The sequence below is a fragment of the Crocodylus siamensis genome, chromosome 7 (assembly GCF_052110815.1).
Source record: "Crocodylus siamensis isolate JL-2025a chromosome 7, ASM5211081v1, whole genome shotgun sequence".
NCBI classification, from domain to species: Eukaryota; Metazoa; Chordata; order Crocodylia; family Crocodylidae; genus Crocodylus; species Crocodylus siamensis.
In genome coordinates, this window is record NC_143401.1 from 14497389 (window position 1) to 14516289 (window position 18901).

At 45.4% G+C, this 18901-nt stretch overlaps 1 protein-coding gene across 4 annotated transcripts in view; it reads left to right on the forward strand.

Moving 5' to 3' along the window:
* HIVEP3 (HIVEP zinc finger 3) overlaps window positions 1–18901 on the forward strand; it is a 529666-nt gene that overhangs the window by 486845 nt on the left and 23920 nt on the right. For all 4 annotated transcript variants that reach the window (XM_090056875.1, XM_090056873.1, XM_090056874.1 and 1 more), the window contains one exon: window positions 9966–10064. In XM_090056875.1, coding sequence (XP_089913001.1) covers window positions 9966–10064 — 99 coding nt within the window. The remainder of the gene's footprint in view (window positions 1–9965; window positions 10065–18901) is intronic.

Consider the following 18901-nt stretch of genomic DNA (forward strand, 5'->3'; position numbering starts at 1 on the left):
CCTGCCTGCATGGGCCCCCACTGGGTCCCACAGCCTGTGCACAGAGCACTGGAAGCTGACGTGTTCAGGGCTTGGCAGACCCTGCACAGCTCAGGGGATGTGGGACCCAGTAGCAGCCCATGCCAAGAAAAAAAACAATAAAAGCAGCAAACCTGATCTTTTTGTTTTTCCTCCCCAGAGCCTGCCTGCCTGCCTGAGCTGTTCAGGGGCCTGATGCTTCCCCCATGGGGAGGGGGCAGTGCTTCCCTCCAAAGCTGTGGTGCTCCCCGGGACTACCCGGGTCGGGTGCCAGCGGGCAGGTGCTGCCTGGGGGGCCCCTGAGCAGCTCAGGGATTGCCCAGCCCAGCGGCAGCTCCCCCCCCCCCCCATCAGAGGCAGGTATGGATCAGGCCTCCACCCTTGTGTACATGCCACAAGGGTTAAGTTCAGTTTAATTCTCCCTAAATCGAAGCAGTGTTTTTAAAAACCCACTGTTTCAATTTAGGGAGAACTAAACTAAATTAAACCCCTGTGGTGTGTACAAGCAGCCTTAGGTAGCAAACTAGAACACCTCAGAGGTGTTTTACCTTGTTACATACCGAAGTCATTTAAAGAGGAATACGCCACCAAGCATGGAAACAGCAACACCATTAAAGTGGAATGCACTGCCAAACATGCAAACAACAATGCCATGAAAGTGGTGCAAAAGGACATTTAAGCTGCTTTAAAGGCCAATTTTGTGGTGTGTACAAAGGCCCTGGAACTTAAATGGAGAGGGAAGGGGCTACCCTTCCCTCCCCTTTTCCTCTTCCTCCTCCTTTTGCATCACTTTTCTTTTGGGTCTTATGCTCAGCCATGTGTGTACTTGAGCTATGTGTGCACATATGCATGTCTTGTAGCCCCACTGAGTGTGCTTAGTTTAGGCATTCAGGCTTTCATGGCCGAAGCATAAATAGCAGGTCAAAAATGGTAATGTAGATGACTAGAAAACTTCCATTTAGATACATAAATGGAAATAGATTTCCGCCCTTGAAATATTTTTGGTTTATATTTAACAAAAGTAAAAATATTGTTTATATGTTGTAATATATGTTCATATTACAATAATAACTTGTCTGCAATTTGTATGTATAGATTTAGATTTATACATGTGTGTATGTGCATGCACATGTCTGTGTGTATATGTATGTGCACACACACACATTGCAGACAAGTTAATATTGTTCTAGCAGTTTTAACTTTTTCATTTCTTACATTTTTATTTCTGTTCCACAACCTTAATTCTATATTAATTAAGTTCATAGAATTTATTTCCTAGTTTTATATTAAATAGGAAATAGCTTACATCCTCTGCTAAGCTGCTTAAAGTATTTAAGGAAGCACCAGTGTTTTAGCTGCCTTAGAGCAGAATAAGCACTTAAGCTTCTCGAAGTATGAAATAAGACCTTGCAACAGCATAATGTCTTAAACAGCTAATAAAGTAAAATGTGTAGGAGGTACTAACTAAAGTAAATGTATGTGGAGTCAATCATTGTTGGTGTTCTCATATGTCAGACATCCGATTTACCAATAATATCAGCTTTAACATTTTCCATGATTCATTACTTTATTTGGAGTTGGCCAGTATTCCTTGGTGGGGGCAACTACACAAGATGCTTACTGCAGAGTTGCTTAATTAGCTCCTCAGTAAAGCACCTCAATATACACATGTGGAGCAATTAGACCAGAGTAAACTAATTAACTGTGCCATAGGTTAGTCCTGCCCATTATAAGCACTATCCTACAACAGTTATTTATCCCACTGCAATGCACATGTAGATGGTGATCGGGCTGGCTGAGGCATTGAGGTGCTACAGTGCATGTGGATGCTGCCTTCTGGCTAGCCCCACATTGTAGCATCCTTGTGCCCCAGCCAGCCCCTCCTCAGCACGTTGAGCCAAATCGGAGCAGCTGTGGGCTGACAGGCTGAGCCCTTGAGCCCTCTGCCAGCTGGGGTTGCACTGCCTGGCTCCATGTGCTGCAGTCGTGGGTACATGTGTAAACACTGTGCCTGGGAACAACAAACTCCAGCATGAGTTGTACCAGATTTTATTGTGTTGTGCTCTTTTCATGTGTAGATGCACCCAGTGAAGACTACTTGCATACTTAAGTTTAATTTAATTTTGCATATTTAATTTTGATTGTTCCCAAAGAAGCAACAGTATGTTGGTACCTGAGTATTTTGTGCCAGGAAGGGTCCTAGGCCAGGTGATTCCCTCTTCCTGTGACTCAGTGTTTGCTCAGACATAGGTGAGGCAAATTCCTTTAGATTTTGCTGAGAATTTGCCTATCTGGGGCCCTCAGCATCGGTCCTTTCAGCATTACTTCAGCTGCCTAAAACAACAAACAAACATCAAGAACTTTGAAAAATTATATCTTATTATTTATCATATAGCGTCAAAGATAGCAAGTCAGGTTCTCAATTGGTATAAAGTAACTTAGAGCTCTTGACTAAAGAGGAGCTATGCTAGTTTATACAAACTGAGAATCTGGCCCAAAGAGTCCCAAGGCATGGACCAGTGTACGTATTAGCCACTTTAATAGGGGGTTGGAGGAGAAGCAAATGCTTGGTAGTGTGCAGCCACTGTTCTGCTTCAGTTGTTACATCTGTATTGTCCTATAGTCATACAAGTGAAGCAAACTGCTGTAATTTTGACTGAATGACTCAAGGACAAAGCTGAAGCAGTTTTTCTACATGTGTATTCCTACAAAATCACTCAGTTGGTTTCATAAAAAATATCACATCTACTCAAAGAACATTGCCTGCCTATGTCCTTAAACCAACAAGGCTACAACTAAAAACCCTACAAAATCATGAAAATGTAACAGTTGTCTCACAATGGCTTGTATATCCTTTAAAGTTGTATCCTTTACTAGCAATGCAACTCGTAGTGTACCCTCAGTTCTCGTGAAGAACAATGGGCCAGTTAGGAGTATCCCTAGCTTATAGATCCCTGTTTTATCAGATAGATTCCTATTTTGTCAGATTACAGTACATATTGTTCTCCTCTGTGCCCTATCTACTGTCCCAATACCATTTCTAGCGACAAAAAAGCATCTTGCAAAGAACTAGGTTAACAGCAGTTAAAAAGGCAGAAACAGGACAGAGTGGCATCATAGAGACTAATTTGTTTAGAAATGTATAAGCTTTTGTAGGTGGCAGCCTACTTCAACAGATAATATTAAACATCATATTGTCTGATGAAGCAGGCTGTCACCTATGAAAGTTTGTGCATTTATGAGTCTGCAAATAGATGCTGCATTTGTCCTAGAATAAGCCATTTTATCCCAGGACAAAGCACAGTTCTTCAGACGTCCATGTACATTGTCCTGAGATGCATCCTAAAAAGGTTCACGGGATAAGAGCTATAACAGTTTATCCCAGGACATGGCAAAATTCATCTAAATGGTTTTTCCCAGGATTGCATCATTAAATTAATGGTTAAAAAAAATGGCAGAGTGACAGTGCATTCAGCCACTCACTAAACACTGATTAGAAGGGCAATATATGATATACATCATTCCTGGTATATTTCTGTTACGGGGAAAAAAAACACAGGCATAACTTATCCAGGGAAAAATGCAACGTCTGTTTCTAGCATGAATGAGTTAATTAAGGTGCCACACAGTCCTGCCTTCTTCCTGACTTCAGATTAACACTGCTAATTACCCCTCTCTCAGTCTCATGAATAGCAGTAAGAGAGAGCACATCAGTTATTATAGTGTGGCATGACCTCTAATAACATCTGATGAGCCAAATAGAAAGAGCAATGCAACTGCTCTACCAAGCTCATACTACAGTCATTGAGTGCTACATTAATCAGCTGATAGAAACCATGATTTTGTAGAATTATAGAAATTGGAGACAGAAAAGACCTGTGAGGGCATGTAATCTATTCCTTTGCCACTCCATACCTATTAGAATTTTTTCTGGGCTAGCAATAAATAGTCCAGTAAAGTAACAAGTTCCAGTCCCTTCCCAGTGTGTTCAGAATAAAGTCAATTAAATGTAATCCCTATGATTTGCCCATGTGCTGCATTTTCAGAAATTATTGCTAAAATTACACTTGCCTGAGTCCCATGTACATGCTGCAGAATGTGGCCCCGGGGGTGTAATGATCCGGCTGAGTGCCTGGGCACACAAGGGTAGTGTTGCTAGTGCTGTTGTTGGTGCAGTCATAGGGCAGGGGCAGCAGCTATTTCCTGCCCCATGCAACTTGATGCCTAGGGCAGTTGCCCTGGTCCCCAACCCTAATTATGCCACTGTGTGGCCCTGTCTGACAGAAGAATGAAATGACTGGGAAAAGTAAAATAAGGAAGAACAAAGAAGAAACTCAGCAAATGAAATCCAATATTACTTGTACCCCTTTGTATTTTATATAAAGTTGATTCTATGAAATGTCTTAAAACTGAGCAGTATTCTAGTGCTTATCTCAACTCCCAGCCCAAGTCTCACCTTTGGCTTGGCAGAGTTGAGTGTGTGAGAGAGGGTGCAGGGAGCATGACCTGACGGTGGCCAAAAACAGTGGCATCCCCCCAAGGAATGAAATGGCATGGCTTCAGAAAAGAGTTGGTCAGTTTTTCTCAGCCAAAAATGTGTTGTCTGGGGTGACACTGAGTTTAAAAAAGAGATAAAATAAGACCCTGAGGTGACTACAACAAGCTATAGAAGAGACTCTTTGGTTCATTCGGATATTGTATTTGCATTTACACCATACAAATGCTAAGAGAATTAATGAATAGCAAAAAGGGAGAGACTTAAATAAGAAGTTTCAATAGTGGATATCTAATAGTAGGCTCCATAGAAGCCTTGTTTTCAGATGTAACAAGCACCTGCAGCTCATACTGGCTGATTTAGTCTTTCAGGTACTAGATCTGAGCAAAGCTAGGGTGGCCAAGATACAGCCTACAGACAAGATACAGCTAAGGAGTAGTCTCACTCCTGGGAGCCTGACTGCCAGGGCTGCACCTCCACATTAAAGATGGAGAGCATGTCAATCTGCACTTCCATATTAAAGCTAGGAAGTCACTACAGTCTGCTCTATCTGATGAAAATAAATGCAACCTTCAGTCTCCTGGTTGTCATTATGGGCAAAGGCTGGGTGTCTCTATCAGAAACTGTACACAGTGGATTCAGAAGCCAGTGTGGAAATAGGGTGGCAGTGAAATGTTTGTCAGGTTTCCTGCTCCAGCTCTTCCTTCCAGCCCAGGGTACCACAGAAGGCAATCTTACTAACAAACTGTTGCTTACACTGTATATTTATACTAAGTTATTTGCTGTGTGAACCAGCCACAAAGGCAGTCAAAGTAGGGTTACTGCAGTGGTAATGAATGACATTCCAGGGTCACTTTTTCAGCCTGGAAAAACTGTACTGAAAATAGCAAACAAGGAGGAATTTTGGAGGAATATTGTCACTTTATTGAAATTGGTTACATAGGCTAGAGACAGACATTACACATAAACCAGATTAAGTGATCAGAAACTGGTTTAAACCTGTAACAGAACAGATGTTCAGTACACATAAACCAGTTTGAAAATGGCTGCAACTGGTTTGAGATAAACCTGGTTGAATGTAGTATCAGACTTAACCATTTTTGGGTCAAACCAATTTATTGAATGTCTATCCCAGACCTTTTGCTGTTTTAAGATAAATCAGACACCCCCAGCATCCTAGCATGCTCTCTGGGCTGGGCAGGGCTTTCTGCTCCACAGCAGGGCTGGCCCCTCCCCTCTCCAAAGCTCCAGCAGAGACTTGTAGGCACAGAACATCTTCCTGGTTTCTCCCTGATAAACAGGGATTAGTCCCCCCTTCCTTCTGTCTTACGCAGACACCTCAACATTAGCTAGCAGACCGCATGCTAGCTACAGTCTGTGCTATGGGAGACAACAGGCAGACAGGCTTTTTGGAGCTAATCAACAGGTAGCTTAATGTTCTTCCTTGGAAGAGCTGTTTAAGAAGACCTCCATTACTTCATGTAGAAAGGCTTTATTTTCTTAATGGATTGATAAACACTCCCTGCTGGGCTGCTTAGGAGGGGGGGTGGGGGGGAGAGACTATAATCAGAGTGCCCTGCTGGGACCTGGCCACACCCCCCTCAGTTCAGCATTGTGGAAGCCAAGGGAAGGCAGCTCTAGCACCGTACCCCCTGTCCCCAGCTTGTAGCATGGGGCACTGCAGATATTCATTTGTGCCTGCATGTCTGGAATATCGGTCCGGTGACAAAACAGATTTAGCCTAGCCAGGTTAAACTAACCTGCAAAGATTGAATCAATTGAGGCTTTGGTTTTTTGAATGTCTGTCCCTAGCCATAGGACCAAAGTATCCTCTAGACCAGTAGTTTTCAACCTGTAGGCCATGGACCCCATGGGGTCTAAGGGGCCCATGAAAGATGGCTATGATCAATCAACAGTATGTAAATATCCACACTTACAATTCAAAGGGTCCTGCACTTCCATTCATTTTTTTTCGGGGGGGAGGGGGACTGCAAATGAAAAAAAAGGTTGAAACCCACTGCTCTAGACCAGTGGTTCTCAGCCTTTTCTAGATTCAGGGTATGTCTCTAACTTTTTTATATTTGACATCACCCTAGTTGAGAACCACTGTTGTGCTATCTCTGTTTCCAAGACAAGCATGCAGGGTCAGACCGAGGAGTGGGGGATGGGGGACGGGAGACAGGGGGCTGCTTCAGACTCTTTGATCCTGGTTGCTTTAAGTTGATCAGATAACCCTAATGCAGGCAGGAGCACATGCTCTTGCCACACCCTTTCCCAGTCTGGCTTCACATGAAGCCCATAGAACAGTTCCACCGAGTTGCAGTCGTGGCAACAACAGCACTGACTGCAACAGCAGTGGTGCCCATGCTATGGCACCGTGAAAGGCTTTGGCAGCACCACTGTTGAGAACCACTGCTGTAGACCCTAGCTTGCAAAGTGGGTAGGCTGGAAATTGGACAAAACTGTTCTAATCAGAAAATGTTGATTTCTTGGCACTGGAACCGTTTGTAGGAATGGGCTGGCTTGGATAGCTCTTTTATCAAACTGGGTTTTTCCAGTTCACAACCAAATTTCTGGTCAAAGCCACCAAGTGGGAGAAGCTCAGTTTTTGCCAGCAGTTTGCTGGTAAAGGCAATCACTTGTGATGTTGGAGTCCCAGGTTCAGATCATTTGCACTCAGTCAGCTTTGGAGCAGTGATTTGAATACAGGTTTACCATATCCCAAGTGAATGCCCTAACCAACAGGCTCTGGGGTATTTGGGAATAAGTGTATTTAGATTTGTCCTTCTGGTGGCATTCCACTATGTATAAATAATTAAATATTAATTGGAGCTGGAACTTGAATTCATGTCTCCCACCTTCTAGGTAAGGTCCAGAATTACCAGGCTATATAGTTTCTCTGTCTCTTTTTTTCAATCTCTTCTGTAGAAGTTGTTTCACTTTGTAAAAATAAGCACTCTTTGGGCCAGAGACTGCCAGAGTTTACAGCTGGTTGGTGCTGGCACTCACCTGAGATGTAGGAAAGTTAGGTTTAAGTCTCTGCTCCAATCAATATTTATTTTTTATAGAAAGTGGCACAGCTTAAGCTCCAACAGGAGAGCTTAAGAGAGCCCGGGCGTACTTAAGAGCTCTGTGGTTAGGGGCTTCATAGAGGATGTGGTAGATCCAGGTTCATGCCCCTGCTTTAAATCAAACATGGCAATTTGAAAACAGGTCACTTACCTCCTAAGTCAGTGTTCTAAGCATTTGGTACCTAGGAATAATGGGATGGAGGGTGTCTCTCTCCCTATGATTTTTAATTAAAAAGTAATGAAAGCTCTCAGGTTTATCTTGACAGGGAATGCAAATAATTTCCAAAATTTAGAAGAAGAGAGACAAAACTCTTTTTGTCACATATATATTTCCTGGACCATCATGACTACAACAGTCCAACCTTACTACAGAATTTAGAAGAGAGTCTCAAAAGGAGAACATTTGTTCCTATTGTGATCTAAACCAGTTTTTCTCAACTTCCTTGCAAAGTGGATTGCAAGAAAATATGAAAGGGTCACAAGCAAACTTTAAAAATGGATTCTCCTTTAAAGGAGAAAAACATGGGAAACCATGGTTTTCCCCCTGCAGGCGGGCAGAGTTCCAGCCTGTGAGGGGCTGCTTGGGCCCCCCACCCTACAACCCCCACCCCCACCCTCTTCCCCACACACTGTGGGGGCAGGGGGTGAGAGTGAAGGGCCCTAGGTTGGGACTGGCCATTAATATTTACAAATGGGTCCCAGTCCAAAAGAAGTTGAGAGTCACTGATCTACATGTAGGATATAACCGATGAGAGAGCCTTTGCTATGTCTTTTTTTCGGATTAACCTAGAGAGCACAGTTAGGTATTGGTTCATGCTGCAGGTTTATGCAAGGTTTAGTGAAGATGCAGAAAGGTCATACCTTTTTTGTTCTTACTATCAGTCTGTTGGGAAGGTCAGTAAGGTCAGAAATAAAGAAGGGGAAAAGAAAAATGCTCTTCTTGATGATTTCTCACCTCACTTCTCATTCTTGTTTCCGTATTCTGACATCTGCATTCCCTACCTTCCCAAATCCCTTTTTCCTGAGTTTCCATTATGTGCAAGTTCGGCTGTCAACTGCTGCATGAATCAGCTGATGGCAATTGTTGTGATTTTATAGAATTACATAAATCAGAGACCGAAAAGAGCCTCTAACATATTCCTTTGCCATTCTATACCTATTCAAACTTTCTCTGGGCTAGCAATAAATATTCCAATGTACCGGACAACAGCCATTGTACCTTTTAGAAGACATTGTACAGTCTAATCTAGATCTCGCCCTTCAGAAATTCTCCTAATATTCAGCACAAATTCTGTTTTCTTAATGATTTTTCTCAACATTAAGCACCAGTGCAAAATACTTTAGAAATTTAGTTTGGGAACTGTCATGCTTTGAGGTAAGTGTGCTCAGAATTCAGTATATGCCAGAACATCTCAGCTCTCCTGCCCACTGAGACACCATGTCGGGGTTGAGGGACCCATTTTTTTTTCTATTTAGGTTCCTCTCAAACCATTCGCAGTTACAGTGATCACACTCATCATGAAGCAGGCAACAGTCTTGTCTGTTCCACTGGAAAATCTTCAACCAGCTCCAGTATTTAATTTTCTGTCAGAAGATGCTAATGTATAATATCTTGATTCAATTGAAATTTTCATTGGGAATTAGGCCCACAGGTATGTTGGTCTGCCCGCTTTCCTGCCAGCTCCCTGGGCTGCCCAGCTGTCCTCATAGCAGGGTGCTGACTTCCCTGGGATCCACTGGTCCCCAGCAGCCTGCCTCAACCTGTTTTTGCAGGATCCAAATTCCAAATCCAAGCCAGATCTACTAATCACTTTTATCTATAGTCGAATCCAGCTGCTAAATAAGCCAAAACCCATTACAGTTCAGCTGTGTTTTGACTTAGTGTTTTTTCCCCCCTTTCAGCTTTCCCCTTGAATCTTCACTTTAACTGTCTCCACCTCAAGTCTCTGCTGATATTAAAAGTAGACAGTATCTTGTCTCCAGACAGATGACACTCATGCTGGAATTAACAATTATTGCTTGGTCAAGCTGTTAGGTTAATGAGTAACCTTTATTTTCTCTGTTTTATTTATTTTTTCCCTGTTTTTTTCTGTGCTAAAGCGTCCCAGGGAGTTTCTTTTGCCCACAGTGCAAAGCATATGCCAATTCCTCTGCAAGCCACACATCTGAGACTTCATCACTCGTGCCATTCAGTAGTGAAGAAATCAAACAGATTTAGTCCCATGTTATGAGCTATTGGACTGCTTGAGAGTAAGGCCTCTGCAGAGAGAACCGAACCACAGACAGCAGGATCTAGTGAATTTGTTGACTAGTTTTGTTACCTCTTACAAAAGAAAAAGAAAAAAAAAATACTTACCAGCCTGTGTTCTGTTTTATTTCAGGGAATCTGACTAAACACATGAAGTCAAAAGCCCACAGCAAAAAATGTCAGGAGATGGGTGTGTTGGTATCTTCACTGGTGGACCTGGAAGCTGAAGAAGGTACAGATTCTGTAGTATTTGGGGCCCTGCTACTGCTGCTGCAAAATGCATGGTATTCAGGCAGCAGTTGTATCCTCTAAAATGTCCATAAATGATGTCCTAGCCTCAGCAGTGCAGGAAGGGGCTATTTGCTGACCGTAACATTCAGCTGAAGTGTTGCTCTAGAAGAACTTTGCGGTGCTCTAGATTATTACATATCTGCATACTGCCTTTGGTGGTAGTATCTATTGCTGGTAACAGTCATACATAGGATGCTGGATTAGTCGGCCCTCTGATGCAATACAGTGCTTCCAATTTTCTTTCTTAGTTCTGATCTGCAGTCTCAATACTGGGCTCTTAGGCATTGCTGGACGATGTCAATCATAACGACATAACAAGGCACTTTGGTGCTACACATTCAGTTTTGGGGAGAGACGTATAACAAACATCTTCCTTCCCAGACATTTATAAACTTCTGATGATTTTCCAGATAACAGCATCTTCCTGTTTTCAAGTGCTGCTTTCCTCCTAGTGAAGGGACTCCTGAGAATATTGCCTGTGAGCGTGGGATGAGATGCAGTATTAAAATATAAGATAATATATTAGTAGTTAATGTTGCAGATCTTTCTTCTGTTGGTAGGTCACCTCAACACAGGATGTGTCTACAAGGGTTCCTTTGCAGGAATCTGCCCATTTTGTTTCCTATGGCACACATATTTTTCTCCTGTAGAAAATGTATGACCCATTATCAAATATGCAGGCTCCCAAGATTCACATTTGCTGCAGCACCTGATAGACCTATGGCAGTATGGCTCTTTTGGTTTGCCTGTAGCTGTTCCCAAAATACTCTTGGAGCTTTATCATATTTCTCTAGGCAGAATAATATATATCCCTAGGTCATGTTGTCAACCTCCTACTGGGCCTCTCCAGTCTCCACATGCATCTCCAACGTGAGAGTGGTCTTTTCAAAGTCAGGGGAGGCAGGGGTGAGTGGTATGGCAATGAGTGATCCACTAATGGCAGGGGGTGTACCAACGTGCATGTAGAAGAACTTTTCCAGGTGTGAATCTAGAGTGCACAGTCAATGCCCAAGACATCTCAACAGAGAAGCAGGCATTTAAATTTCTTGCTTCTGTCATTTCTTAAGTGTGTTTAAAATTACACATTTAGCTTCACTCATGTGCTCAATCCTCCCCCCCACACACACACACACCCACACGCAGAGATCCTCTCAAAGAGCTTATCATTTCAGGAGCTTCTCATTTTCGCACTAAACTTCAGATGCTTCTTTTGGTGTAACAGTTGTGTCCTGGCTTGAAGTGCCTACTGCTGAATGTCACTGAAATCATCCCAGGCAACCAGATCTCATTTCCATGGGGGTAGGTGGCATCAGGGAAAGGTGCTGCAATCAGAAGGCTGCTGGGTTGTGGCTGAATCACAAATGTTAAGGATGTGGTAAGAAAAATCTCCAATAGGGAGCTAAAGGAACGAAGGGCCTTGTTGCAGTTTAATTCTAGGTGGCTTCTGGAGCTCTTCTGGGGGCACATCCAGGCTGGGTGAACCTGCCTGCACCTGCCCCTGTCTCAGGTTCCATATTTTAACCTACAGCCATATGACCCTGCACCAGAGGTCTTGGCTGGGGCCTGGCAGCAGAGAGATCTGGGGGCCTACAGGGATCTCCTAGGGATCTGGGGATCTGGAGGTTTCCAAGGGACCTGGGGGATTTCCTTGAGATCTCAGAGGGATCTAGGGATCTCCAGATCCCAGCCTCCCCATGTGCACCCTCCCACACTCTTGCTCAGAGGCTCTCTCCCTCCATCTCTTCCCTCTGTACCATGCCCTATGCCAGGCACCCCCTTCCCTCAGGGCAAGGGCACAGGCACAGAGTGCCCCCCCCCCAGGTATCCCACCCCTGGAGCAGGGGGTTGAGGTGTACTGGGGAGGGGGCTGCTGGCTGAGGAGGAGGGCTGGCTGTTGTAGTGTTGTAGCTAGGCAGGATTTGGCTGGGAGACGATCCCCAAGGTGGGGGCTGTTGCCGCAGTTGTGGGGAGTAGTCCAGGATGGATCTGGGCTGAAGAGGTTCCCCAGCCCCCACTCCTGCCCTGAGCATGTGGTCTCCCACCAGGGCTAGCAACCCCTTCGTAGCCCCCAGTGCCCTGCCCCTGCATGAGTCAGATCCTGGCATCACCTGGGATTGCCAAGGATGCTTTCAACCAGCATCCCAATTCCCATGGGGTACCACCTCTGCCTGGAGCCGTGTGCAGGTCCTAGCCCTGCACCTAGCTCCTACTCCTGCCAGTGCTCACCGAGCCTGTAGTGGCAAGTCACAGCTGTGTAAGTGGGGGACAGCCAAGTTGGTTTTCTGCCTTAAGATGTGATTGCTCCACTAAGCTGATTAACATTTGTGCAGCTTAGAATAGAAGGTGTAACAAGGCCCTAGAGGAAGCCTGGTATAAACTTAGGGGCTTGTTACATGGTAAGTTTGAGTGGTTCCTGGAGCTCTTAATCCCTGGACTGTCTGCACATTAACACCTTAAAGTGGTTTTAAGCACTTGTTATGCAACACATAGTTAGGTCACTCTAGGGCAGGATAATCTGTGATTTGCACAGCCCAGCTCCTGTTCCATTAGCGGGCAGCCACCTCTCCACAGACGTGCCACGCAAGTTGAAGCCCTCCGGTATCCTAGGATGATGCCGTTGTCACTCCACCATTCTCTGTGGGCTCTCACACCTCCAGCTGCTTAGTGGAACTGCCCAGGGGCTGGAGCTGCAGCTTTTCTATTTCTCCCAGTCTCCACCCTCCAGTTTCAGGACCGGTATCCTGGGGCACCTTTCCCCACTAGCGCTGAGCCAGTCTGGGCAGGAAGCCACTGCTGGATCCTGTGTCCCCTTCACTCCCTCCCTGCCAACCCCTGGGGACTGGATGAGAGCATGACCAGCCCTAGAAAGCCCCCAGACCCAGCCAGGCTCTGGCAAACCCCAGGCTCCGGTCCCACAGCTCCAGCAATGCTCTGCTCCATGACCTGATTCAGATGTAGCACAGTGAGAGCTACTAGTGCCTGCTGCAGGCTGGGGGACAGCTTGCTGCCAAGAAGCCTCTGCTCTGGGACAGGGTGCCTGCAGGTGTATCTGGGCTGCAGACACAGGACCCTGCTGCTGCCTGCGTGGACATGGAAGCGATACTGCTCCAAGCTACAGAGTGAAGGCAACTTGTGGGGGAGCTGGCACACCTTGGCCAGTCCTTCTGCCACTGCAATGCTCCCTCTTCCCTCCTTCCTTCTCTCCCTTCACACTGGAGTGGACACAGCTGCCTGCCAATGAACTACAGACCAGCTCCAGATCCAGATCACAGGGACAGCCATCTCGAAGGGGAGCTTGGAGCAGCTCAGCTGTCCTGGCTGGCCTGGGAGCACGAGGCCCCTAAGTGTAGACCATGCCAAGTCTTAGCCCCATGGAAATGGTCCCAAGGGCCAGCTGCTAATTTGGTTTCATGGGAGTTGCTTTGGTTTTTACCTCCATCTGCTCCCACCCACCCTGTAGCAAGCACAGCCTCAGCCTCCCCTTGCTAGCCCAGGGGAACTAAGCACTTGCCCTCCCAGTCTCAGCGTTAGACGCCTACAGAATCATAGAGCGGTAGGGCTGGAAGGGACTTCTCTGCTCAGAAGGCCTCTAGTGGCCAGTCACAGCTGTGCAGGTGGGGGACAGTCAGAGAAGGTTTCTAGATTAAAGTGTGACTGCTCCAAACGCCAAGCTAGCAGTAAATTGGTCAACATTTGTGTGGCTCACAGCATAACATGTAACAAGGCCCTTAGCCATTGGAGCTAAAGGAGGATATTTTACTCATCTTATTGGAGATTAAACTCTGACAGCTGCTGAGGGTTAGATTACTAGCACCACAGGAGTAGTTAGATACTTCTGTGATTATTGTTCTGTTCCCTATAGTGATGTCCGTAGAATTTGGGGTTGATACTTCAGTGCAGGATTGAATAGGGAAAAGGTTTTAGGGACAGGAGATCTCTCAAACTCCTTGTGGAAGTTTGTGATGGTCATCTATAATAAAAAATATCTATACTGCAGAGGGAAAGAAGCTCTAAGATCAGACCTATTTCTCTTCATGGGGAGGTTTTGTTCTAGAGTAGATAACAGTACTTCAGTCTAGTGTTATAGCTGAGCATGACGTTCTCCATTCACATTGTTTTCCTGTCCTGATGTGCCACCACAGATCTCTTCCTGCTGCTAGCAATCAGCCTGCTTTACTAAAGCAGCTCTTGCAACCATTTCTCAGTATGCATTCCCTTCCCCCCCCTTAGTTCACCTGTCCTACCCCAACACTTTAGATTTCCCTGTCATTGGGACTCTGCTTCTCACAGCCCACAAGCGTTTGCTGACCATGGATTAACATGAACCTCATAAAACACATGGTGCCACTTTCGTTTTTATAAGATTTCATAGATTTCATAGACATTAGGGCTGGAAGGGACCTCGGGAGATCATCGAGTCCAGCCCCCTGCCCAAAGGGCAGGAAGTCAGCTGGGGTCATAGGATCCCAGCAAGATAAGCATCCAATTTACTCTTGAAGGTGTTCAGTGTAGGTGCTTGAACCACCTCCGCTGGCAGACTGTTCCAGACCTTGGGGGCTCAGACAGTAAAGAAATTCTTCCTTATGTCCAGCCTGAAACCGTCTTGCAGGAGTTTGTGACCGTTCGACCTCGTCAGCCCTTGGGGCGCTCTGGTGAACAGACGTTCCCCCAGATCCTGGTGGTCACCCCGATAAACTTATAGGTGGCCATCAGATCACCCCTGAGCCTGCGCTTTTCCAGGCTAAAGAGTCCCATGGCTCTCAGCCTGTCATCGTAAGATCTGTTTTCCTGACCTCTGATCATGCGCGTGGCTCTCCTCTGGACTCTCTCAAGCTTCTCCACATCCTTTTTGAATTGTGGAGCCCAAAACTGGACGCAATTAAAGCAGTTGTCAACAGATTAAATTCTGGAGACATTGCTATGAACCAATCAATCGTTAACTCAGCGCTGACTTCACACTGAGTTCCCCAGAGACATCAAAACCGTTACCTGGAAGGGGAGTAAGGGGCTTCTGGGGCATGGGAAGTAGTGCCTACTTCCCATTTTGCAGGCAGTAGGCAAATTTGTCCACAAGCCTGTAGTAGAAATGGTATTTGTTCTCTGAGGGCAGCCTTGCAGTCTGTATCTTCTCCTGCTTTGTGAAAGGCATGTCCCACTGAACCCATCACACATGGTTTAAAGTGCAGGATAGACAGCTGTTGCATTTAATGTACTTCTTATGAATCCACAAGCTAAAGTTCTCCTTTGAAAGCAGGTAGGTATTGGTAACTCCTGCCATCTCAATGCGTATGTTCCTTCATTACTTCATACGCTGGCCTCTACATTGCAGTACATCCAGTTCAAGCATATCATGGAGCCAACTCCCCTTTTTGCCCCCTCCCGTTTGCTCCCCCCCCCCCCCCCGCCTGTCATCCTGTGGTGGGTAATACTTGAATGTTGCTGTGATCAGGTGCCATTGATCTGTCCTGGGAGTCCTTGATCTAGACAGTCCATCTGTTTTCTTGCCAGTGACAAATCGTTTGCAAAGACCTGAGCAATGCCAGCAACTAACCAAACCCAACCCTCTGAGGACCCGTAGCTACCAGAAATGTTCTTGCTTCTCAGCTTGTTTCCCTCCAATATTATTCGTAAATTCAGAATCATGTACAGCAAGCTGAAAATTATGCTGCAAGGAAGCATGAAAAGGAGACAAAGCTTGGCCTCACATTTGTCTATCCATCTATTTATAGAATACCAATCCCCATAATAACTAGATGCCTTTCCCAAGATACTCTGAAAGAGATAGCTAGTTTACTAACTTACTTCCACAAAACCAACGGAATTTAAGTTTGCAGAAAGGTCGTCTGACCATTGCTGTGGTTATTGTCAGACCACAGGGCCTGGGCCCTGGCTGGCACTTTACCCAAAATAGGAGCTATTTAAGGGTCAAGAAATAGAACCTCCCAGGGAACCCACTCATCACAAAGACAACATGTGAATTTTAACTCTTGCAGGGATGTGTGCTGAAGTTTTTCTGTTAGGTGACAATTCCATTAAATACAGCTCTGGGCCAGTGTATTCAGAGTCACTAGCTAGAGTCTGTCAGTCCCCCCAGGGTGTTTTATAAAGCAGAATGAAGCCCATTCCACCTTGAAGGATCATGAAGCTGTTGTAGCACCAATGGCCCAACGCACATTTTCACACTGGCACTGAGGACACTACATTGCTATCATTTTCTTTTTATGTGGAGGTGGTGGATTTTATTTCAGCATAAAGATGTCTTCAGGTGGCAAAATCTTAGTGCCTGATGTGGCAGAAAGCCACCTTGGTTTCTCCCCAAAATCTCTGCCCTGTGACAATGTGATTAAATCTCTGTGCTGTGACCATTTGATTAGGATGGGCCCAGCAGAGGAGACACACCCTTACCCTGTCTCTTTAGGTAACCTGAACTGGCTACATTCCTGAGGGAGGAGGGAAACCTGCTCCCTCTGCCTACGTGATTGGTATCACCTACCTGGGTGAGGGGCATCTACCTGGTGGGCTGGAGTCTGCCCAGCAACTAGTGATGTATTTCAAATTGGTTGGCCAACAGCCAACCGCAGCTGGCCTCCACTGGACCAGGTGAATGAGGCCACAGGGGCTATATAAGTTAAGACTGCCCAGGAGGCGGGGGCAGCAGCCATGCGAGGGACTCAGAAGAGCTTTACTATCTGAAATGGCTCTCTCCCTCAAAACTCACGAGCTAGAAACGGCCTGCCTCCAAAGGGAAACTTCACCTGCCTTTGGAAGATGCTTGTGCGTAAGCTACTCGAGATCTGATTAGAGAGCTAGCTGGCAGTAACTCAGATGCATGATCAAAAGGCTACCTCAGCCAGACTGTTTGCTCTTTAGGATTTCTAGGATATTGCTCAATCTTGTACCCTATTTTCACCCTACCCCTGTAATCAATAAAGTTCTCCTTTGTGACCGGTGTGGGAGACTTATTGAGGAGTGGGTCTAAATTATGCCTAAGAGACCCCTTAGGTCTGCAGACTAAGGGAGACTTTACTTTTTGTCCCCTGACTTGGGGAAGTGCTCCAAGTGCCTGTACTGGGTCGAGTACCCATAGGACTTTAGGCCTGTGTTTCCCTGAGGACACTGGGCCAAGACAGTCCCTTCTCGGGGTGGTGGCAGCTACGTTACCCCCAGGCTAGTGAGTGTGCTTCAGGAAAGGGGTTGGCCGGATGTGAAGCACCCCTAGGGAGGCATTTGGAGCCTGGAAGGTGGGCGGGCACAGGGAGGTGGGCGGCTCAAACCAGGAGCGCCCCCTACTGGCCCGCCACACATGAAATATCTTGCCCTGTAGATCACTGCTTTCTGTCTTCAAAGTGCTGCACACACTTTAGTGAATTAAGGTTTGAAATGATCCTGAAAGTAGGTGAGTACATGATCTACCCAGTGTCAAACACAGAGTAAGCCTCTTAACTGGGATTAATGGTTCCTGGCTACTTGACTCACGCTGAATGCATTTTGCTTCTCTGCCAGTGCTCCCTCTGTGTTCTAGGGCCAGATTGGATCCCAATTACACGACTACCTGCACTAACTTCAGCAGATTTACACCAGGGTAAGAGGATTCAGAATCCATCTTCCTGTACACACACACGACTCAATTACCCAGGGATTTCCCATTATCTCGGTCATAGGAGACCAGCATCCAGGTAGATAAATAGTGGAGGATTGGCGGAAGAGAGCATTTCAATAACCCCACATGGATGATTTTCCCTGGAGAATTGTTTTAAGAAATCTGATGATGTTTGTTCATGTGGTTTAAAGTGTAACACAGGCCTATTCGTTCTAATGAAGGAAGTACATTGTTCTCCCTTGTACCAAGAGGTGGTCTATCAGCAGAGGAAGCACAATGGTGTTTTATCCCTTTGGTGCCAGTGCAGGTCACGTTGCCTAAGGGGATGGTTTTCGCTCTTTTAAATGTGACCATGCTTTCAACTTTTGTCATATTCTTGAAAAGCAGCCTTTCTATCATGCAGTTTCATTCTTTATTTGGCAGGGGTGTTGCTGTAAATTTTTTTTTGGGGTGGGGGGGAGAAGGAAGGAGGCAGAGAGAGGCAAAGGGAAGAGTGGGGAGAATGCCTAGAGAAAAAAAACCTAATCAGGGATTTACCAACAACAGTCACTGGGGAAAAGTGTCAGCCAGCAGAAGTCTGCTCTAGTGTCAGGTTGCGGGAGGCCTCCTTTAGTTTAACTCACTTAGAATAATTGATTAGCTGATGGCGTCTTAAAATCTCTCCCTGCTGTTATATTACCTGTAGGCTAGTCTTATTCAGATCAAAGCTATGTAGCGAAAGGGATAGTTGCTATCGAAATTTGGGTTGCACAACACACCAGAAAGCTCAAATATTATTTAAAATGTTTCTATTATAGTAAATGAGAACTAATGAATCATATTAGTGGGGCACAGCTTTTGAAAACTTGCAAATCAGAAATCCTATTTATGCTACAGATAAGTATACGCTGCAAGGGCTCAATTCAAACAATCAAGGGAACGCTTTCATTAATTATTTCATTCAGTCATTCATTCCTGCATTCACACAGGGTTAATAGTAAAGCATTGTGAGCCTCACAGCCTGTGAGCGGTTCTAAAGCCATTCAAGGCTGTAAGCTGACAGGGGTATTTTGCTTGCGAAAAGGGACATACTAAGCAGACGAGAAGGCTATGTTTGTCTAAGCTTTTCGTCTCATTTTAAAAAAATAGCATTAAAAAAAAAAAAACCTGCTAAAAATCTGTCTTTCACCCATGGGTCA